The sequence below is a fragment of the Pygocentrus nattereri genome, chromosome 15, assembly GCF_015220715.1.
Source record: "Pygocentrus nattereri isolate fPygNat1 chromosome 15, fPygNat1.pri, whole genome shotgun sequence".
Taxonomy (NCBI): domain Eukaryota; kingdom Metazoa; phylum Chordata; class Actinopteri; order Characiformes; family Serrasalmidae; genus Pygocentrus; species Pygocentrus nattereri.
The window spans coordinates 40,704,218-40,725,738 of NC_051225.1; the positions used below are offsets into that span (position 1 = coordinate 40,704,218).

The following is a 21,521-nucleotide window of genomic DNA, read 5'->3' on the forward strand; positions in this document are numbered from 1 at the left end:
CGTGGGCGTGTTCCAATAATCCACTGACTCGGTCACTTTTCTTTCCGACCTTTTTTCTTTTTCCCCCCGAAAAGCTTCTTTCTTTTCACCGTTCGCCCGGACGCTCGTACCGCTCGGACGAGGCCCTTTACACCGGCGTGTGAGTAGCAGATCCTCTCTGACTCAGTTCGGCTTCTGGTTCTAACGTTACGGAGGATTCGCGCAGAAGTCCCGAGTAAAACTTGGCGCTAGCTGGCGAGCTAAACTCCGAGGCTGTTCTCGCTGGCCTCCTCGCTGGCAGCGCGACTCTCTGAGCTACCGACTCAACTGAGCTTCGGTTTTCGATTCATTCGTTTTATTCGTCTGAAGTCGCTGTTTACCGTCAAAAAGTGACTTTTTTTGGCCATGTGACGTATGCGAGTTTTTATGGGTCGCGTCCTATTACCTGCCAACGCGACTCGCGTGACGCGCGCACCTCCTGCTCGTCGCTTCACTTCGCAGTTTCCTCCTCTCGAGTCACGGCTGACCCGCTTAGCTAATGAGCGCTTTCACGTTTCCTGGCGAGGAAGTGATTAGATGTTGATGTAGATGCGCAAAGTTCTTTGGTGAGTTCTTAGCAGACAAGTGTCGCTTTTTTGGAGACCCCCCTCGAATCCCCCCCCCCCCAACACCCCCTCTCTACTTTTTCCACCTTCAGGCTCTCCCAGCGTGTATCACACCAGGTAGTGTGGTGTCTCGTGCTGTACTGGCTTTGGCCCTTCCTGTGTGTCTCAGGCTCAGCGCTCAGCAGTGGTGGACGAAGTACACAGACCCTGTACCTGAGTTAAAGTCGAGACCCCCAAGGTAAATATTCCTCCAGTAAAAGTAGAAGTTCCTCCCTTTAGACCTCCACTTGAGTAAAAGTACTAAAGTATTTACCTTCAAATGTACTTAAGTATAAAGTAAAAGTACTAAAAGAGGAATTCTGGTTCTGATGTCCTGTTATCATTTTTATAACCAGACTGGCTTCATGAACTCATTTCAGGTGAAAGTCCTCCAGCGTCTCTCTTGGTAAACCAGTCTTTTAATAGAACGTCATTAATTAGTGACGCTGACGTCTATTAAAATGATCAGAAGCACAAAACACTGAAGGTAAACAGTTTCCATCAGGGAGAACCGAGTGGCTCTGAAATCACTTTTTACACACAAGCAAAGTTTCAGTTTCAGATTTATTTACAACTTAGTTCCAAGTTTAAGTTGAATAAAAACTGGCTTTAAACTCAGGATCACAGATGAGCTCCTTTACTATGTTGATCTGTAGGCGTCTGTTCATAAACATAAACCAGCCCAAACTCATTTACTATAAAATGAAATGGTGTTTGTAGAAATTCAGAAAAAAGCCGCGTCAGTCTCGACTGCATATGTGGACATATTTCTATATTGAGCTCTATTTACACAAAGTTAGGTTAGTTCATCATTTATGTTGAACAGACTCTCCCAAAGTTTTACGCTGCTGCGCTGACGTTGAACCGCGTGCTGCACTGGGTCGGTATGACCAACAGGTCAAAACCAGCTCTAAACAAAGTGACCGCTGGGCCCTGATTGGTGCTCTGGCTTTGCGTTTCTTTCGTTTTGACATGTTACGTTTTTATACACACAGAAACCAAAAGGAACCACAGATTTCTCAAAATGTAGGAGGAAAAAGTCGGATATTAGACTCTGAAATGTCGTGGAGTGAAAGGAAAAAGTCGCCCCAAAAGGAAAAACTTAAGTAAAGTACAGATACAGAAAAAACTACTTAAGTACAGTAACAGTAACTAATTACATTTACTTAGTTACTGTCCACCACTGGCGCTCAGTCTGTGCATCACTGCTGACGATTTCCCGCTTCACGCTGAGAGCATTGCCAGGGACCTTGGAGTTGCTTGGGTGACCAGCTCAGCCCAGAGGTGTTTGCACACAGAATTAAGGGGGTGCAGATCGGCCTCTTTGCTTGCTAGTGATGTGAGCTGAGAGTCAATCAAGCCTGGTGTGAAAAACAGAGCCACATTTTTTTTATTAGAATAGAATTTACAACCATTGGTCACTGTCACTGCATTTAACCCGTCCGTGCAGTGAAACACCCACATGCACACTAGTGAACACACACACTAGGGGGCAGTGAGCACCCTTGCCCGGAGCGGTGGGCAGCCCTATCCACGGCACCCAGGGAGCAGTTGGGGGTTAGGTGTCTTGCTCAAGGGCAGTTCAGTCATGGACCGTCAGCCGAGGGGATCGAACCAGCGACCTTCCGGTCACAGGGCTGGTTCCCTAACCTCCAGCCCACAACTGCCCCGTATTGAATGCTGTATCCCGGGAAAAGATGTCAGACCGATGAAAAGCTGTCCTTTTTCTGTCAAAGTGCTGATGTGGATACCAAGGTGGTCTTATTTGCTTAGTACATGTGTGCTCATTACCCAAGTCCTTTTCAAAAGGCACACTCTTTCTCCCTTTTTGACTCCTCTCCCTCCTTCTACCACCCTTCTGGGAAGGCTTTTCACCAGATTTTGGAAGGTGTCTGTGGAATTTTGTGTGCATTCTGTACAAAGAGCAGGCACTGATGTTGGACGAGGAGGCCTGGCTTGCAGACAGTGTTACAGTTCATTAACGAAGGTGTTCAGTGGGGTTGTGGTCAGGGTTCTGTGCAGACCTCTGGAGTTTGTCCACACCACACTCATCAGACCATGTCTCTATGGACCTCACCTTGTGCACAGGGACACAGTCATGCTGGAATGGGAAAGAACGGGCCACGTTCTGTCAGTTTATGTGGTCTGCCGTTTTGTGGTTGAGTGTGGTTACTCCTAGATTGCTAATTGATCCATTCCACAATAATAGCACCCACAGTTGTCTGGGGCAGATCTATCAGAGCATCTAACTTGTGGCTGAAGTGGCTTCCTATGACAGTGCCATGTTTCATTTGGCTGAGCTCTTCAGTACGACCCGTTCTACTGCCAGTGTTGGTCTATGGAGATTGCCTGGTTATGTGCATGATTTTATACACCTGTTAGCTGGTTTGGCTGAAGCATCTAAACTCAATAATTTGGAACAGTGTCCACATATTTTTGGCCGTATACCTACTGCTAGCTCAATATTGAGAGTAGCTGGTGTACGCCCTGATTTTTGGTTTTAGCTTTTAGGCTTCACAGAAACTGAAAGTGTTCAAAGCAAAGAGGCTGTGGGAAGTGAGCTATGGGGATTGTAGTGATTGTAATTCGTTTACATGGCCATTATGTTTGTGTTGCATAGCTCAGCTCAAGAATAAAGGTTAAAATAAAATAAAATAAAGAATCTCTTCATGGCTGAAGGGTTGAGTCACTTCCCAGAGATGATAAAAGAGCATAGCACCATTTCACTAGTGCACATGTCTCAGTAAATTAGGCCTAATGAAGCCTCGGGAACATTTTACTTGTACTTACAGGTTCTGTGGATTAGACCTCTAAGACGCTGGACGTACCTCCGTCCTTGTTGGGCTTCGTCTGCCACTGGTCGCATGACGAGTGTCCAGAATGCAGTTTCTTACCTGATCCATAACCTCTAAAAAGTTCTGTCCTCCTGACATTATTTCAGGAATCAAACCCAGAGGTCTAGTCCTTACATTCACATCAGAGGCCTGGTCTGTGCATTACAAGAGCTGTGCACTGGGGTGGGCAGTATGACCGTATTTTATTATCATTAGTGTTGCCCAGATATTTGGGGGCAGTCGTGGGGTGGAGGGCAGGGAACTGGTCCTGTGACCGGACGGTTGCTGGTTCGATCCCCAGTGCCGACAGTCCATGACTGAGGTGTCCTTGAGCAAGACACCTAACCCCCAACTGCTCCCCGGGTGCTGTGGATAGGGCTGCCCACCGCTCCGTGCCCACTGTGCTCACTCCCCCCTAGTGTGTGTATTCACTAGTGTGTCTGAGCTGTTTCACTTCACGGAGGGGTTAAATGCGGAGGTGGAATTTCCCCGTTTGACCAATACCAGTATTGGTATTAAGCTATTATTCGGTTATTATTCGGCCCACTCGGAGAGCGGGAGGCCAGTTGTGTTCTCTTCAGCTGCCGCCCACGGATGACTGTAGCATTTCTGGGGATCAATTTCCCACAAATCCGGACATTGCTTAGATAGTTACACTACTCTGCAGACTGTATTCATAATGTTTGATTGTATTTTGTAGTGTATCTATAGAGAGGCAGAGTATTAGTATGTATCTTTTAGTATGTATGCTATGCTTTTTGGCTTTTACCAAGATACTCGTCTATCTGTATAGATACACTTCATTCCACACAGCTATTAAAGTACTTAGCCTAAAGTGACTCATCAGCCATGCTTCCTATCTATGTTTACTCAGTAGCTACGCTGGCTGTACAGTGCACTCACACAAACGTCTCAGCACTTAAGCTGAGATATGCGGGCGCAGGGCTGCCTGTTTTTCATGGGAAATTTAAGAAATGGCTCATTCTGCCAGCAAACAGCATACAGCTGTAATCTGTTGGTGCAGATGTAGGAATTTAGACGAGGTCTTTGCTATTAGCCATGTTCATAGTGTATCTATGCAGAGTATTCAGTTGTGTTTATTAGATTTATCTCTTGGCTTACAAATAATGTTTTATGTGCAGGCGCTGAGGGACGTAGAGGTGTTTGGGATGCTCAGGTAATGGGCAGTACAGAATACACGGTATGTATACTTTATGTAATCATATTTTTTGTCAGTGGCTCTGTTCACTGTGTATGTGATAATACTCTCTTTGTCGTGGTTGTTGAGTGTGTTACTGTTTGCCTGAGTTGTAGAAGATGGCTGTGAACAGCACAAATGATCGTGCCTGGTCAGGGTGTGCTGTGCTCTTCCTGCGGTGTTGCAATCCAGGATCTGATCTGCTGACTTTCTACAAAGACAAGCACGGGAAGTTCAGCATGTTCAAGGTCATCAAACTGACTCTTACAGGTAAGAAGAAGAGGCACTGCATGTGTCTTTCACTTGAGATATTTGTTAGTAGCTCCATGTGCTTGTCTGGTCCACACTTGGTGGAATGAAGGGACTCTGATTCTGACTCTGTATGGCTGCATAATGCCAGTGTAATGCAGAAAAGCATGACTGTGTTGTATGAGTTTATCATGGGAAGTAAAGTCAGTGTCAATTCGTGTATTAATATACGCAGAGGTTGTGTTGAATTCTGGACTAGATGTTGCAGGTGGTCTTGATGGTTATGAAATCCTGAAGCTGCATGATGCTGACCCCTTCCTGGGAGTGGAACTGAAGTTCATGGATGCCCTTCCTTGTAAACGGTTCCTGGATAGTTACGCTTGTGGCTCGCTTCTTCAGTTTTTGTCTCAGCATGCTTCACGCCTGCTCACTCTCCCTGATGAGGTTGCTATGGAAGCTGTGCTGAAGGCAGGAACACACATCTTGGACCACGACCTCAAAAACACAGAACTCTGCCTGCAGCATATACATCAATCTCAGGTAAACACTCACGTCTACTTTCTCTTGGGTCAGTACGGACGCAGCATGACGATAAATATGCTGAACAAATAATCCTTACCTAAGCAAAGCTTAAACTGATGCTGTGGCCAGAAACTCTAAGCAAAAGTATCACGAGCCTTCCAAGAAGTTTGTTAAACGTATAATCCAATAAACCTTCGTATTTGTCTCTCTGACTGGTTACAGCCTGTGCGTTTGCGGGATGATGAGGTCACACAGCTTGAACAGCAGTTACAGAATAGCTATGCTCCACCAGCTCAGACGCCACAAGAAGTGCCCAAAAACTGCTTCTTGTTCCAGAAACGCGTGTTTGGTGAGTATAAAGAACCGCAAGAACATCCCCAGAATATCCACAGTGCCGTATAAATGTCACAGACAAATTTTCCTTTATTATTAATTTTTCGTATCAGAAAAATTGCGTCCACGTTTTGTCTTTGTTGCTGCTTCCATTCTTTTCCGGATATTTCCTTTCAGTTTTTTTTAGGAATCTGCAGAGACCTTTTTTCCGTACATTTAAAGTTCAGTCTCAGTCAGTCTTAGAAGAAGCACTTTCTGCTTCTCATGATCCCTGTAAGCTCAGCGATGTTGTACTCGGGTCTCTGTGTTGGCTAGTTTTCGGTTGAGAAGTACTTTGTTATCTTCTCAGCAGTTTCTTTGGCGTCGTTGTCTTGCTGTAGTATGTATTTTTTAACAGTCAGGTGTTTTCCAAAGGACATTACATGATATTTTAAAAATCTCTGAAGCCTTCAGAAGAAATCACCAACTCCAGAGGTTATGACCAAACTTGCTCTGGTCCTCCAGCATTATTGGCTGATGGTTGTAGACTTGGCGTAGAGAGGCTTTTATTGCTTTGGCGCCGTATATACTGCCTTCTGTTACGTCCACAGATCTGAAATTCAGATTCATCAGTCTGGAAACCCTTACTCTACAGCTCAGGTGTCCAGTGTCGGTGTTCTACTGCATTTCCTTTTGTCAATTACTGCTTCTTGACAGCGGCACATCCTGGTAGATCCTATAGAAATACTTGTGTCTTTTTTTCAGATTTATTTTCAAATCTGAAGCAAGAGTGGAGCTTTGATGAAGATGGAAATTTTAGGTACTGTTTATCTGGTGTTAGATTTAGTGTTCTATCAGGTCTTGCACAGTTGTTAAGAGTCCCATTTACTCCATGTCTTAATTGTTTTGGAGCTCCTGGTTACGCACGTCCAGTATTTTCACTTATTATTGTGCCCTTTCCTCATGTAAGTGGATTATCCTGTATCTCATCTTCTCTGCAATATCTCCTTTAGCCATTTTAGATGCACATGGAAGAAATGTGCCAGGCGTCTAAGGTGTGTTTGGGTAGCTTGTCTGAATATCAGTGACACCTTTGGAATCACTAAAAGACTTGTGGGTGTAAAGTTGTTGGTTTTAAGATCGGATGGGTGAAAGAGCTGAAGTAGCGGTATTGAGCACAAATTTGCCATTTTATATTATATTAAATAAAATTTCTCATATTTCTGCAGATATTTTATATCTTTAATGGGACGTTACTGTAGAGCTGAAGCTCTGATATAAGTTAAAGTGGTCAGTGTGCAGCTTGTACAGCAGAGCAGATTCACTGTCCTCTGAAAAGAACAACACACAGACATTAATGTCTAAATAGCTGGCAGCACAAGTGAGTCCACCTCACAGTGAACGTGTCCAAACTGTGCCCAATTGTGTCGTTGTGCCTCCCTGGCGTCATGTGACTCGTTAGAGTTACAGGGTTTCAGGTGTGAACGGGGAGCAGGGCTGTTAAATTTGGTGTTTTGGGTTCTGTTCATTCACACTGACCACTGGATATTCAACACGACACCTCATGGCAAAGAATCTCTGAGGATGTGAGAAATAGAATTGAAGCTGTCCTGTGCAGCTCTGGTGAATTCCATGCCCAAGAGGGTTCCGGCAGTGCTAGATAATAATGGTGGTCACACTAAATATTGATACTTTGAGCACAATCTGGACACGTCCACTGTGAGGTGGACTCACTTGTGCTGCCAGCTATTTAGACATTAATGTCTGTGTGTTGTTCTTTTCAGAGGACAGTGAATCTGCTCTGCTGTACAAGCTGCACACTGACCACTTTAACTTATATCAGAGCTTCAGTTCTACAGTGACGTCCAGTCAGAAGACAGAATAACATATCTGCAGAAATGTGAGGGGCGCTCTCACTTTTGTGAGATGCTGTACATGTTAAATATGTTTCCTGCTTTTTTCTGACACTGAATGAAAGAAAAACTTGACTGGAGATGAAATAAACAAAAGGGTGGTCACAGGACTGACCTTTGACAGCGTGACTAGAACGAGCAGTTACTCTCTTTTTTATCTTTTATCAATTTGTCCCATTCTTCATATCCTTAAAGATGATAGGCCATTGACGTCTGCAGACCAGCAACGTTTTGCTGCTCACGTGGGACGGGACTGGAAGCGAGTGGGGAGAGCTTTACAGAAGAACTGCAGGGCTCTGAAGGGGACCGCCATTGATAATCTTGCCTACGAGTACGAGCGAGAAGGGCTTTACGAACAGGCCTATCAGCTACTGGGACGGTTCATCCAGTCGGAGGGACGGAGCGCCAGGCTGGGACGCCTCATCAGCGCACTGGAGGAAAGCAAGCTGACCAACATGGCTGAGATCATGTTGGACATTCAGCCCCGCGAGTGAGAGACTGGAGCGTGTGTGCGTGTGTGCGTGTGTGCGTGTGTGTGTGTGTGTGTGTGTGTGTGTGTGTGCGTGTGTGTGTGTGTGTGTGTGTGTGTGTGCATCTGGTGCCCAGGGGTGTGTTTTTTAGTTTCGTATGACAATTTTCGTCCCTGTATTGGGTAAAATGGCTTGTCAGCTCAACCTAAAACATAATTTCATGAGGTAATGAGCAATAAAACTACTTTAATTGAACGTCAGATTGCTGAAATTGAACAAAACTCTTAAATGTACTTGTTTCTACATTTGGTTGAACTGATGAACTGTATTTTCCAACATACCAGGTTACATTATGTAAGCCTAGCCTTAAAAACTAGGAATATCGGAAATCATACCAGTATCAGCAGGTATTCACTTAAAAAATCCTATATAGGCAATGGAACAGGATTGGACAGATATCTCAAAACAATATTGTTTGTTGTGGTTGGTTAGTGTAGTGGGTAACACCTCTGCCTTCTACACTGTAGACTGGGGTTCAATCCCCACCTGGGTAAACACCCTACACTATACCAATAAGGGTCCTTGGGCAAGACTCCCAACACCGCCTTGGCCTCCCTGTGTAAAATGATCACATTGTAAGTCGCTCTGGATAAGAGTGTCAGCCAAACGCCATAAATGTAAATGTAAATATTGAATGACCTGTTCGTTTTCCTCCAGAAGAGCACAAGGTTTAAATGATGCTGAGCTCAAAGTAAAAGATTTGCGTTTGATTGGTTTTACTGTTTCTAGCCCTCTACAAACATTGCATTCCTCTGTAATGCTTATCCAAGTGACTCTAAGTCCAATTTCTACATTTTATAAATGTTTATGTATCTGTACCAGCATAGGCAGATATTCGATCTCCTATCAGTGCGTCCCTGCTTAGGAATACAGAATCATTCCGCATTCACAGACCATTGAATAATGGGATTTGGATCACGGGGAGTCTTGTATGAAAGCCCTGTCAGTTCGATCATTAAACACTGATTTTTAACGCTGATATTAATGGCTCATGGCAGTGGACCATGAAAGTATAAAACATGCTTCATGTATCAAATTCTACACCTTGAAAGTCAAAATATTTTCAGAAAGTCTAAATATGTTTATTACCAAAGGTAAAATTGGGAATGAGGTCAGATATTTTGTGCTTTGTTTACCTCTTTCCTTTTATTTCATTTAGCAGTTTTCTATTTTGGAAATTTTGTATTTTTATAGTACTTTAGAGATAAAACAATGTGCTTTGCATTTTGCATTCTTACTTTTAGATAGACTGTCCTTCACGCTGTGCTAAAAGGGGCACATGCTTAGAGGTCAGTCATGGTCATTCTACAGCAGTGTTCCTTAAAAGAACTTATGGGTACTATGGGTTTTCCCTGATTTAACACACTTTGTGCTTATTCAGGGAATTATAAGATTCCTCTTGAGCTGAGCTGGGTATGTTGGAAGGAGTACATGAAATATATCAGGACCGGGATTATCAGAGATCTACGGTCAGTTCTGTTATTTTGACTGTTGGTTAGTTATGTTTGTCTAAATATTAATTGCACGTGAAAGGAGGGATTTTTTGACTCTGACTGTGATCGTTAAGATAATGAAGGATGTGGTCTTCACTGCAAAAATAAGTCCTAACTAGGGCATGTATTCCACATGATGATCATGCCAAACCAAATACTTTTGGCCAAAGAGCACCATCGGGAGACATATCACTCATCAGGTACTTAACGTGTGATTACTGTGAAAACTGCTTGTGACTGTGTATTAAAGTCCGCCGCTCTATATAATGCTTTTCGCAGTCCATATGTACAAAACCCCTCGTTACCGTTAGAATACAACTTGCTCCATTTTGTTTGAAAGTGCCAGACCTCCTTTACGTTGAGTATATCATGATGAATGCACCGACGGAAAGGGTCTGAAATCGTGTTACATTAACTTACTTTGAAGGCTGAGAACACTTTTTCCTTCACCTGTGAAATTCTGTTTGTGCCTCGTTCCAGCAGGCGGATACGTTTGTTTTTGGTCTTTGCTTTTTCTTTTTCCAGTCAGACTAAATGCTGTAATATGTGGGGGCAGTCGTTGGCCGGAGGTTAGGGAACTGGCCCTGTGACCGGGAGGTCGCCAGTTCGATCCCCAGTGCTGACAGTCCATGACTGAAGTGCCCTTGAGCAAGACACCTCCCCGGGCGCTGTGGATAGGGCTGCCCACTGCTCTGGGCAAGTGTGCTCACTGCCCCCTAGTTTGTGTGTGTTCACTAGTGTGTATGTGGTGTTTGTGGGTTAAATGCGGAGGTGGAATTTCCCCGTTTGTGGGATTAAAAAATCAGCCAGTGCTTTGGTCCGAGAGCAGTCTGCGGGGTTTGATTGCTACACAGGCTTTTAAACCCGATAGCCTCCGAGATTTGGTTTGTGAAGACTTTGTGATGTAAGTGGCTTAAAATAAATTTGGGGTAGGCAGAATCAATGTGTCCTGTACCGTCTCGGCTCTAACCCAAACCCACTGAGCCCTTGAGCCAATCAGAATGGCTCTGGCATGTTTCCTGTAGAGGCCTTCACGAGGAGCCTGACTTGCGTTACAAATGGTTTCCAGTATTGCGCTGCATTGTGAAAAACGCAGCGTCTCTAGCCAGTAAAGAAGATCAACACTGCTAAAGATTGGACTTCTGAAACTAACTACGCCCCTAGTAGTACCTGTAACTGTGTGTGTGTGTGTGTGTGTGTGTGTGTGTGTGTGTGTGTGATTGAACCGAACTTAAAGTTTCTCTGTATCGCTGTTGTTGTATTTTGATGTTTTTATATCTTTATCTTGCCTCAATTGTTCCTCCTTCTCTCAGCCTGTGATGCGTCTCACTTGGAGACCTTCAATAAAGTTCTTGGTAGAACGCAGTCGTAACGCAGCCCCCCTGCTGTCCTGTCTTCTTTCGGTCCTTCTTTCCGAGCGAGCGCAGGCTCAGTTATTTTGTTGTTATCGGGTCTGATGATCATACACAAAGAGAGATGAGCGAGAGCGACGACACTGTGGAGATTAAAACGCAGAAAAGGTCTCTTGAGTTCCTGACCTGAGCTGAAGTCATTCATGATATCGAGTGTGGGGTCTTGTCATTAGTCTGATAAACTAGTGGGGGGGGGAGTGGGTGGGGGGGCAAAAACAAAACAAAAAAAAATCTGCATACAGATGATTGTGTTCTGATATGATATGAGACGTCATTATTCTTAGAAATTAATTTTAGCTTAATGGTATCTATTGAGGGCGGTCAGATTAATGAAATGGAGGAGGCTTTTCTCCATTAAAGCATTACGCAGTGCCTGCCATTAAAGTATTAGATGGTTAAGAGATCACATTCATTTTAGTTATGGGGATTTAGCTCCTCCTGCTCCTCTTCTGCTGTGAGGTCTGAGCGTTTGAGTCTGGGGAGAAGACCACCCAGGAGGAACACCTGAGAGCGAGAGGGTGCGTTGGGACGCATGACCGCGTGCCGTGGCGTTCTGGCCTTTTGTGTAGTTATTAAAGAGGTTCACGCGCTTGGATGTCAATGATTATGTAACGGCTCTCCGCCGTGCGTGTGACGTTGAGGGCTTTGCGGAGGAGCATCGCCGAGGTCGCCGGTAATAAAGATAAAAGCACGTTAAGCAGGCCACGCGCCCCGATACGGCTCTTATCTCAGTGAAGTAATCCATCAGAACGAGCCGTCTGTGCGTGTGTGCGCGTCGGGGCGGAGGGGGGCGGAGGAGGCCGGAGGGGGGTGGAGGGGGGCGGAGGGACAAGATGGATCCGCTGGATTATTTTTTTCCCTCTCTGACTTCAGAGTCACTTCTGTGTGACAGTTTTCGGAGCAACTCTGCTTCTCGGATACGGACTAATCCCCCAGATTACCAGCCAGCCGGGAGCGCGCGCCCTGCTGCGGGCCGCGGGCCGCGGGGCGTTCAGAGAAACTGCGCGTGCTTGAGTTTGGGTGTGTCAGACTGCCTTTTAGCTAAAAACCCACATCACTGACTTCTCTAAACTTATGAAGCGACGCCCCCCTCCCCCTCCCCCAGCTCCACACCCCCCCCCCCCCCCACACACACACACACACTCACACACACACACACAAAACTATTATGCTGGCCTTTGACAATCCAGCGGTGGAACATCTGTTTGCATGCTTAGAGAAAGAGAGCATTAGAGAAATCCAGCATCCCTTCAAAGCTCCGACTCGGACTGCGACAGAGAGCAAACACACACACCTCTCTCACTCCCTCTCTCTCTCACCCCCCCCCTCACCCCCCCTCTCTCTCACCCCCCCCTCACTCCCCCTCTCTCTCACTCCCCCTCTCTCTCACTCCCTCTCTCTCTCTCACTCCCCCTCTCTCTCACTCCCACTCTCTCTCACTCCCACTCTCTCTCACCCCCCCTCACTCCCCCTCTCTCTCACTCCCACTCTCTCTCACTCCCCCTCTCTCTCACTCCCTCTCTCTCTCACTCCCTCTCTCTCTCACTCCCACACTCTCTCACTCCCTCTCTCTCTCTCACTCCCCCTCTCTCTCACTCCCACTCTCTCTCACTCCCACTCTCTCTCACCCCCCCCTCACTCCCCCTCTCTCTCACTCCCTCTCTCTCTCACTCCCACTCTCTCTCACTCCCCCTCTCTCTCACTCCCTCTCTCTCTCACTCCCTCTCTCTCTCACTCCCACACTCTCTCACTCCCCCTCTCTCTCACTCCCTCTCTCTCTCACTCCCCCTCTCTCTCACTCCCCCTCTCTCTCACTCCCTCTCTCTCTCACTCCCACTCTCTCTCACTCCCCCTCTCTCTCACTCCCTCTCTCTCTCACTTCCCCTCTCTCACGCTCCCCCCCTCTCTCGCTCCCTCTCTCTCTCGCTCCCTCTCTCTCGCTCCTTCTCTCTCACTCCCCCTCTCTCTCACTCTCTCTCTCACTCCCTCTCACTCTCTCTCACCCCCCCTCTCTCTCACTCTCTCTCACTCCCTCTCTCTCTCACTCCCTCTCACTCCCTCTCTCTCTCGCTCCTTCTCTCTCACTCCCTCTCTCACTCCCTCTCTCTCACGCCCTCTCACTTCCTCTCTCTCTGTCTCTCTCTCTTTTCCTTTCCCTCTCTCTCTCTCTGTCTCTCTCCCTCTCTCTCTCTCTCTCTCTCTCTCTCTCTCTCTCTCTCTCTCTCTCTCCCTCTCTCTCTCTCTCTCTCTCTCTCTCTCTCCCTCCCTCTGTCTCTCTCTCACTCCCTCTCACTCCCTCTCTCTCACTCCCTCTCTCTCTTTTCCTTTCCCTCTCTCTCTCCCTCTCTCTCTCTCTCTCTCCCTCTCTCCCTCTCTCTCACACTCCCTCTCACTCCCTCTCTCTCACTCCCTCTCTCTCTCACTCCCTCTCTCTCTTTTCCTTTCACTCGCTCTCTCTCTCCCTCTCTCTCTCTCTATCTCTCTCTCTCTCTCTCCCTCTGTCTCTCTCTTTTCCTTTCCCTCTCTCTCTCTCTGTCTCTCTGTCTCTCTCTCTCTCTCTCCCTCTGTCTCTCTCTTTTCCTTTCCCTCTCTCTCTCTCTCTCTCTCTATCTCTCTCTCTCTCTCCCTCTGTCTCTCTCTTTTCCTTTCCCTCTCTCTCTCTCTGTCTCTCTCCCTCTCTCCCTCTCACTCCCTCTCTCTCACTCCCTCTCTCTCTCACTCCCTCTCTCTCTTTTCCTTTCCCTCTGTCTCTCTCTCTTTTCCTTTCCCTCGCTCTCTCTCTCCCTCTCTCTCCCTCTCTCTCTCTCACTCTCTGTCTCTCTCTCTCTCTCCCTCTCTCCCTCTCTCTCTCTCTCTCTGTCTGTCTGTCTGTTTGATCGGACCGTTATAGCTTCATTATAAAAGTGAGGCGCTTGGACGAGCGCGGCTCTGACGTCAGAGCAAGCAGAGGGTCTCTGACGGTCGCGCTTGCGCTCATTGCTCGTCACCACTGCCGCTGCCTGATGAGCCCCCTGTCCCCACCCCACTCCCTCCCCCCCTCCGCGCTATCCGGAGAGCGCACGCGGACCCTCCTCCTCCTTCCAGCTAGAGGTCCCTCCATGCATCCTGCTCGGATGCTCTAACGACGTTAGGAGAAAGAGGGAGAGAGAGAGAGAGAGGGAGGGGGGATAGAGAGAGAGAGAAAGAGGGAGTGAGAGAGAGGGAGCGAGAGGGGGGAGAGAGAGAGGCAGGGAGAGAGAGGAAGGGAGGGAGGGGGGAGGGGGGGCTTGAGACACTGACGGGATTTCTCCCGCAGACTGACTCGCTCGCGCGCCCCGGTGCTTCGGTCCCGCCATGGGCTGCACGTTGAGCGCGGAGGAGCGCGCGGCGCTGGATCGGAGCAAAGCAATCGAGAAGAACCTGCGCGAGGATGGAGTGAGCGCCGCCAAACAAGTGAAACTCCTGCTGCTCGGTAAGACCGTTTGGAAGAGACGCCGGGGGTCCGGGGCTGGTGGGGGGCTGCGTTTGTGTTCTCTCGGGCGCGTGATTAAAGCGTTTTTACTTGTACCGGTGCGTGTGTGTGAGGACGCGTGTGGATGGTGTGTTGGCGCGTGGCTTCCTAACAGCCTGTGTGTTCGCAGGCGGCGGGGAGTCGGGGAAGAGCACGATTGTCAAACAGATGAAGTAAGTCTTTCTGAAGCGCTCGTGCCCGTGCTGGTGGCTGAGCTCCCCTCCTTTTCCAGCACCGCCATGTTTCCGTTGCATGCCCCTCTCTCTGTCTCTCTCTCTGTGTCTCTCTGTCTCTCTCTCTCTGTCTCTCTCTCCGTCTCTCTCTCTGCCCCGCTTCGGCGTCCAGTCGCGGCGATTCGCGGCGCTGTCCGCTGTGGTGGTACTGAAACTTCCCTGTCCCCCCAGAGACAGTTCTGTGTGTTTCTGTGCAGTGTGTGGTCACTGGGTCTTCTGAGTGTGTCTGTGTGCACATCAGTGTTTGTGTTGGTCAGTTTTTGTGCTTATATCAAAAGTGTGTGTGTGTGTGTGTGTGTGTGTGTGTTGCAGTGTAAGGAAGAAAGGGTCAGTGAACGCTTGGCCCTTCTGTAATGTGTCTGTGAGAGACTGTGGGCTTGCGTTTGAATCTCTCTCTGTGTTAATCTTAATGGGTGGCTTTTAGTGCCTGATCCCTACAGTCTTGTTAAGCACCAGCTACCCATTAACCGGATTTTGTGCGACTATGGCACCTAACCTTACAAGCACACAACCAAGCACAACAGCTGGGAAGATGACACAGCGGTGGCGACAGATTTGACATTGTTTACTACAAGTGCCGTCCACAACATTACGGGCTTATGAAGTTACACAACAGCAGAACCAGAGCTGCCCAGTGGGCTGAAAGGAAGAAACTGCACCAGAAGTTGAAGCTAAATCTATGAGGCTTGAATAGCAGTCGTTACCTCAGCAGTCGTTACATTGTTGCCTCATGATGTTTTTATCTGATCAGCCCACTTTACTACATAACACACTACATAACAAAACTGCCGCTAAATTAATTACATAACACATTTGAACAGATTTGGCTGGAGGTTTTAGTTTTTCTGTGTTAATGGATTGGTAGAATATCATCTGACAAAAACGTTTGTGTGTCTGTGTGTTAGGGAGAGAGAGGGAGAATGAGAGTGGGAGAGAGAGAGAGAGAGAGAAGGAGGGAGAGAGAGAGCAGGAGAGAGAGAGGGGGGGGAGGGAGAGAGAGGAAGAGAGAGAAGGAGGGAGAGAGAAAGAGAGAGGGGCAGAGAAAGAGAGAGAGGGGGGGAAGGAGGGAGAGATAGAGGGGGGAGAGAGAAGGAGAGAGAGAGAGAAGGAGGGAGAGAGAGAGGGATAGGGAGAGAAGGAGGGAGAGAGAGAGAGAGAATGAGAGAGAGAGAGAAGGAGAGAGGGAGTGAGAAAGAGAGGGGGGAGAGAGGAGGGGGAGAAAGAGAGGGGGGGAGAAGGTGGGAGAGAGAGGGGGGGGGGGAGAGGGGGGGGGGGGAGAGAGAGAGAAGGAGAGAGAGAGGGGGGGGGAGGGAGAGAGAGGGAGGGAGAGGGAGAGAGAAAGAGAGAGAGAGAGAAGGAGGGAGAGAGAGAGAGGGATAGGGAGAGAGAAGGAGAGAGAGAGAGAAGGAGGGAGAGAGAGAGGGATAGGGAGAGAAGGAGGGAGAGAGAGAGAGAGAATGAGAGAGAGAGAGAAGGAGAGAGGGAGTGAGAAAGAGAGGGAGGGAGAGAGGAGGGGGAGAAAGAGAGGGGGGGAGAAGGTGGGAGAGAGAGAGGGGGGGGGGGGAGAGAGAAGGAGGGAGAGAGAGGGGGAGAGAGAGAAAGAGAGAGAAGGAGAGAGTATAAGTTTTTACTTATAGTATTTCTGTGTATTAGGATTATCCATGAAGACGGTTTCAGTGGAGATGATGTGAAGCAGTTTAAACCCGTCGTCTATAGTAACACCATTCAGAGTCTGGCCACAATTCTGCGAGCTATGGAGACCCTCGGCATTGAGTACACCGACAAGAGCAGGGCTGTGAGTATATGCACATAACCAGTGATACATACACCCCTCCTTCCACTAGGAATGCCCCCATCTGTTGCATTATAAATATAAGATCTTCCCTCTAAACGGTTCTTCAGATTGATGGAGAAAGTGCTCTATATGGTTCTCTCTATATACACACCACCAAAAAGGGCTCCTCTGCTGTAGCAAGGTCAAGCTTGTAAAAATAGGAGTATGTTTTTGGTGCTATATAGAAGCCTTTTCAAAAAGGTTCTACAGACAACCATATAGAGCATATCGTTGATCAATTTGGGGACCCATCTCACCATGCAGAGAACCCTTTAATCATGCAGTTGTCTGTATAGAACCATTTGCTTTACTGAGGAACCTTGAAGAACCATCTTTTTTAGAAGTGTGGCATGTTTGTATTCCTTACATTTCATGCTGATTAACCTGTTCTGAAAACTTTATCTCTGCCCAGCCCCACCTAGTGGGGTTTTGATCTGACACACCTGGCTCTAATAATATGTAGGCCACTATGTAGCATCTACAGATTAGGGCCAGGTGTGTCGAGCTCAATTCTGCAGGGCGGTAGTTCTCCAGGAGCAGGGTTGGGCAACTATGACCTACATGAGTTTGTGATTAACTGGGTTACAGTGACATCTAGTGTATCAAAATATAATAATCCTCTTAATGAGCAGAATGATTATTGTAACACAGCCTTTCTTATTTTGTACTAAAAGGGGCTTCATTTATTTATTTTTTACTTTTTTTGACTTTTTTTTTACTTTCATAATGTGTAACTGTCTTCACATGTTTGCACAGCCAGCTTCCCAGACCAAAAATCATTTCTAACCATGATTGACCACTGGAACCCCCTGTCCATATTGTGTGTACGTCTTCAGGCTGATGCGAAGCTGATCTTTGATGTGGTCAGCCGAATGGAGGACACAGAGCCCTACTCTCCCGAACTGCTTGGGGCTATGATGCGTGTGTGGAAAGATGGTGGGACTCAGGCCTGTTTCGGTCGCTCGCGAGAATATCAGCTCAATGATTCAGCGCAATAGTAAGACATTCGCAAACATGCTGGTAACGTTACAGGAGAAGCTAAAAACATCACTGATGCTCTATGTAACAAGGTTTTATTATAAGTAACATTGGACAATTTCTAGAGGCCCAATCATAACGACATTTCTGTATAATGTGGATGCCATTTTCAAATTGTGTAAAGAAAACAGCAACAAAAATAGAGATACAAGGTCATTTCTGACAGAGACAACGAAGGAGTGGCAGGTATTATAATTCGACATGCCTAATGCTGTTAGATTTGTTCATATTATGAGAAAACATCAGGTTCATACAGACCATAAAGACTTTAATCCCATGTCCGTGTGTTGACGTGCTGAAACAAGTTTCATGTTGTAGCTACCTGGACAGTTTGGAGCGCATTGGGTCACCAGACTACCTGCCCACTGAGCAGGATATTCTTCGGACACGCGTTAAAACTACTGGCATTGTGGAGACGCACTTCACTTTCAAGAACCTCAACTTCAGGTAAGGTGTCAGCGGTAGGAACATTTCTTTGCACGCTGTGTCAATTTATCTGCTGATTTATTTGATGAGTCTAAAATGAAATAATGACTGATAAAGCACAGGATGTCAGCTTTAGTATGAGGGCTTTCACATTTACGTTGAACCATACTGGAATGCACTAGTGTTCCCCAATGTAGAGGCAGGAGATGTGCTCAATATAAAGCTCTTCTACCTCCTACCACCCTGCCTACGTCAACATTTCTACCCCGTATAACAATCCAGCAGAAAACTGGATCCACATAAACACAACAAACATTGCAGCACCCACTGCAACACTGTAAAGACCACAGCACGTGTCTGCCTGCCGCCGGCATGTTTGCCCAATGAACATGACAAAAATAACAAGAAAACAACACAGTACACAAACCTAATCATCCTAGGCTGAACTACCACAGCGGGCAGACCGAAAGAACACAACATAACTGAGGTAAAGTCTCATAGCTGAAATGAAAAGAAGATGAAAAGATCAGAAAAGATGAGGACACCAGAGCTTCACATTCACACACTGGTGTGCCATTAACAAACACTGGCAGACAGCAACGGTTGCTATGCAGTGACTGGAGCGCTGAGGAAAATAAGTTGGAGTTTGGTGGAGAGCTTAAAAACGTGATTGGTTATAAAACAGCGACAGCACTGTCGCACTATAGATTTCATTAACTCTAAACGTTTCTTCCCCATTTGATTGGGTAGGAATATGATCTATCTGAGTAGGCCCAGGCCAACCCGTGGTTTCGCCCCAGAAACATACTAAACTAAGCAGTTTTTAGGGCCAAAATATGGGATGAGAATGCATATCACTAACTAGGAAGACGACGTCTAGGTAAAAAGTGAAGACATTTACTTGGAAGAACAGAAAAAAACACCCAGCATCATAACTGATGTCTCACAGACTTAATGTAGTTACTGAAAGGAAAAAAATCTGGAAAAATTATGTTCATTTGTGGAAGTACATTGATCCCTTTACGTGGGAAAACTAGGCTCTGTATGAAAAAGTCTGTGATGCCTTTATGGTTCACTCAACGTAGATATAAGCCTTCAAGTTCTTGGTCAAGACCACATCTACAAATCCAGTGTGCAGGAACACAAAGCCCAAACAGCAAAACCTGTCCCATGATAAAAACTCCAAAGTCAAACTTTATCAAATACATCAGATGCACTGAAGCGGGGCGTACAGAAATGTTCCGCGTGTGTAAAATGTGTGTCAAATTTACTGAGAAACATGTGGCATTGTCCTGTGTTTGATTTGACTGATGCCTGTTGCTTTTGTAATATACAACATTTTTTTGGGCACCTCAGTCAAAAACAACACGTTTTGTTGAAAATCAGTATCCACTGTCTACAGAGAGCACTCTTCTGCATACTTTAATACACAATTACTGTTTGTCTGCTGAATCTTACATAGAGGTTTCCTGTAAAGGATGTGTTAACTTATTTTCATTTACATTTACATTTACAGTATTTAGCAGACGATCTTATCCAGAGCGACTTACAAGAAGAGCTTTGTCTGTCTAGAGAAAGTCTCTCTGCTAGTTACCAGTAGCTTAGAGAGAAAGACGGTCCTGAGCTCAGATACTGCTAGAAACACAGTCACTGCAGACACCAAGAGAAGAAGAACCAGAGTTGAACGCAGAACTCTGAGCCATTCAATGCAATACAATAACAATAAGATACAATACAATAAACTACAGTACAATAAACTACAATACAGAGTGCAGGACAATAAAATAAGTGCAGCTAAATTTTCACTTTAAAAAGTTCAAACATGCATTTTCACCAGGGCTGTTTGAATCTTTGTACATGCTTGTATTTATAGTGTCTATTGGGAGACTTTAGTGCCACAAATGCATGTCAGTTTTCTGCCATGATCTCCGTGTGCTCTCTAAAGTCACATCGTTCTGTTATTGAGATATGAAACGTGTTAATAACCTTTATAGGTATATTGATATGAGCACAATAGTGAGAGAATAGAAGACGCTTTGGGCTGCTCATTTAGTTCCATGCTCATGTTAGTGTTGTGATGTTTTAGCTGCTGAACATTGTGTAATATGGAGTGTGTTACACGTTAAGTTACAGAACACAGAGTTGGAGCCCCAGAACCTTTTAAGATGCACATTACACTGCGAATGTGACTGTGTTTGTGTCCACTTTAGGCTGTTCGATGTAGGGGGACAGAGATCAGAGAGGAAGAAATGGATCCACTGCTTCGAGGATGTGACAGCCATTATCTTTTGTGTAGCACTGAGTGGCTATGACCAAGTGTTACACGAAGATGAGACAACGGTAAACACACTCTGATGTAAACATTTGCCAAAATACACATTCTCACACGCAACAGATCAGTGGGAAATACACTGTAATACACTGTAAGTACATAATGCAAAAATCATAAATAGCTCCACTTTAAGTCGTGGTACTGCCCGCTCTACTCGCTCTAACAGTGGGACAGAAATTTTGCCCACTCACTGTCAATTATTTCATTTAGTCAGCAAGTTCTCAGTGGTTTAAATCAGTTGAGAGTGAGCCGTTAAGTTAATGGAGAAAGTGGCAAAATATGGTCGTAATTTTTGATTGATTAGACGCTACAATAGCATAGTTACAAGCAGTCCAACCAAACTAAATCTCTGGCAGTCTATTCCATTGACACTGAAGTTTAGTCCAAGACTAGGCTTAATCACTGTTCGGGAAACCAGCCCTATGTGAGCAATACATTGAAAAGACATGGTGGTTGCTTACATATTCAAAGGCCTTCACCCTTCTGTGTTAGTAATACTGGATCCAACTGGCTATGAGGGAAATTAGAAAAAGAGCATGGAATAAAATGATTTTAACGACTTTGCTTTACTGATTGAAATCTAGGACTTTAATCTAGGATTGTAGTTCAAAATGCACAACAAGCGCTCAAGCTGTTACGCAACTCCACAAGCTGTAAGCTACATTGCAAATCATTGCAGGGCTCTTTTAAATGACCTCCTGAGTTTGAGATGTTTTTGTATGTATAAAAGTTCAAATCTATTGAATTCCATGAACTTTGTTTGATGCTGTGTAAAATACTAAAACAGTAAAATAGGAGACAGGATCCAGATCTCATACATATTCATAACAAGGCTCCTTTGTAGCTGCATGTCTGAGAGGATAGTGCATCAACACATTCAGTGCTGAATCTTGGAGAAGAAGGAGGACTTTCAGTGGAAGCTTAACTGCCAGTGTTTCTTTCCATGGTATTAATGTCAGAATGAGAACTGCTATATAAATATTTTGCAAGCTTCTTGTGACGGGTATCATCGTGTCTACCCGCTGATTAATGGAGAGCCAGGCTAAGCCTCGAAAGGCCTGGAATCTTAATGTCTCTTACTT

At 46.0% G+C, this 21,521-nt stretch overlaps 2 protein-coding genes across 5 annotated transcripts in view; both read left to right on the forward strand.

Annotated features, from left to right (window-relative positions):
- Positions 1–28: 28 nt before the first annotated feature.
- Positions 29–9,941, forward strand: tradd (tnfrsf1a-associated via death domain). Of its 3 annotated transcripts, none has more exons than XM_017725609.2 (7): positions 43–139; positions 677–822; positions 4,600–4,658; positions 4,772–4,925; positions 5,164–5,444; positions 5,649–5,775; positions 7,847–9,941. In XM_017725609.2, the coding sequence occupies exons 3-7, from the start codon at positions 4,638–4,640 to the stop codon at positions 8,143–8,145; spliced, it is 882 nt and encodes a 293-aa protein (XP_017581098.1). In that variant the 5' UTR covers positions 43–139; positions 677–822; positions 4,600–4,637; the 3' UTR covers positions 8,146–9,941. The 3 variants fall into 3 exon arrangements, with proteins under 3 accessions (XP_017581099.1, XP_017581098.1, XP_017581097.1); XM_017725608.2 differs by having other exon boundaries at positions 54–584; XM_017725610.2 differs by lacking the exon at positions 677–822 and having other exon boundaries at positions 29–139.
- Positions 9,942–14,352: 4,411 nt separating this feature from the next.
- The window catches only part of gnao1b (guanine nucleotide binding protein (G protein), alpha activating activity polypeptide O, b), a 33,541-nt gene continuing 26,372 nt past the window's right edge, over positions 14,353–21,521 (forward strand). For both annotated transcript variants that reach the window (XR_005131499.1, XM_017725605.2), the window contains exons 1-6: positions 14,353–14,537; positions 14,707–14,749; positions 16,463–16,604; positions 17,480–17,640; positions 18,000–18,128; positions 20,318–20,447. Coding sequence is in view for 1 of the 2 variants with exons in the window: in XM_017725605.2 (XP_017581094.1) it covers positions 14,420–14,537; positions 14,707–14,749; positions 16,463–16,604; positions 17,480–17,640; positions 18,000–18,128; positions 20,318–20,447 (723 nt within the window). In the remaining variant the exon portion in view is untranslated. The remainder of the gene's footprint in view (positions 14,538–14,706; positions 14,750–16,462; positions 16,605–17,479; positions 17,641–17,999; positions 18,129–20,317; positions 20,448–21,521) is intronic.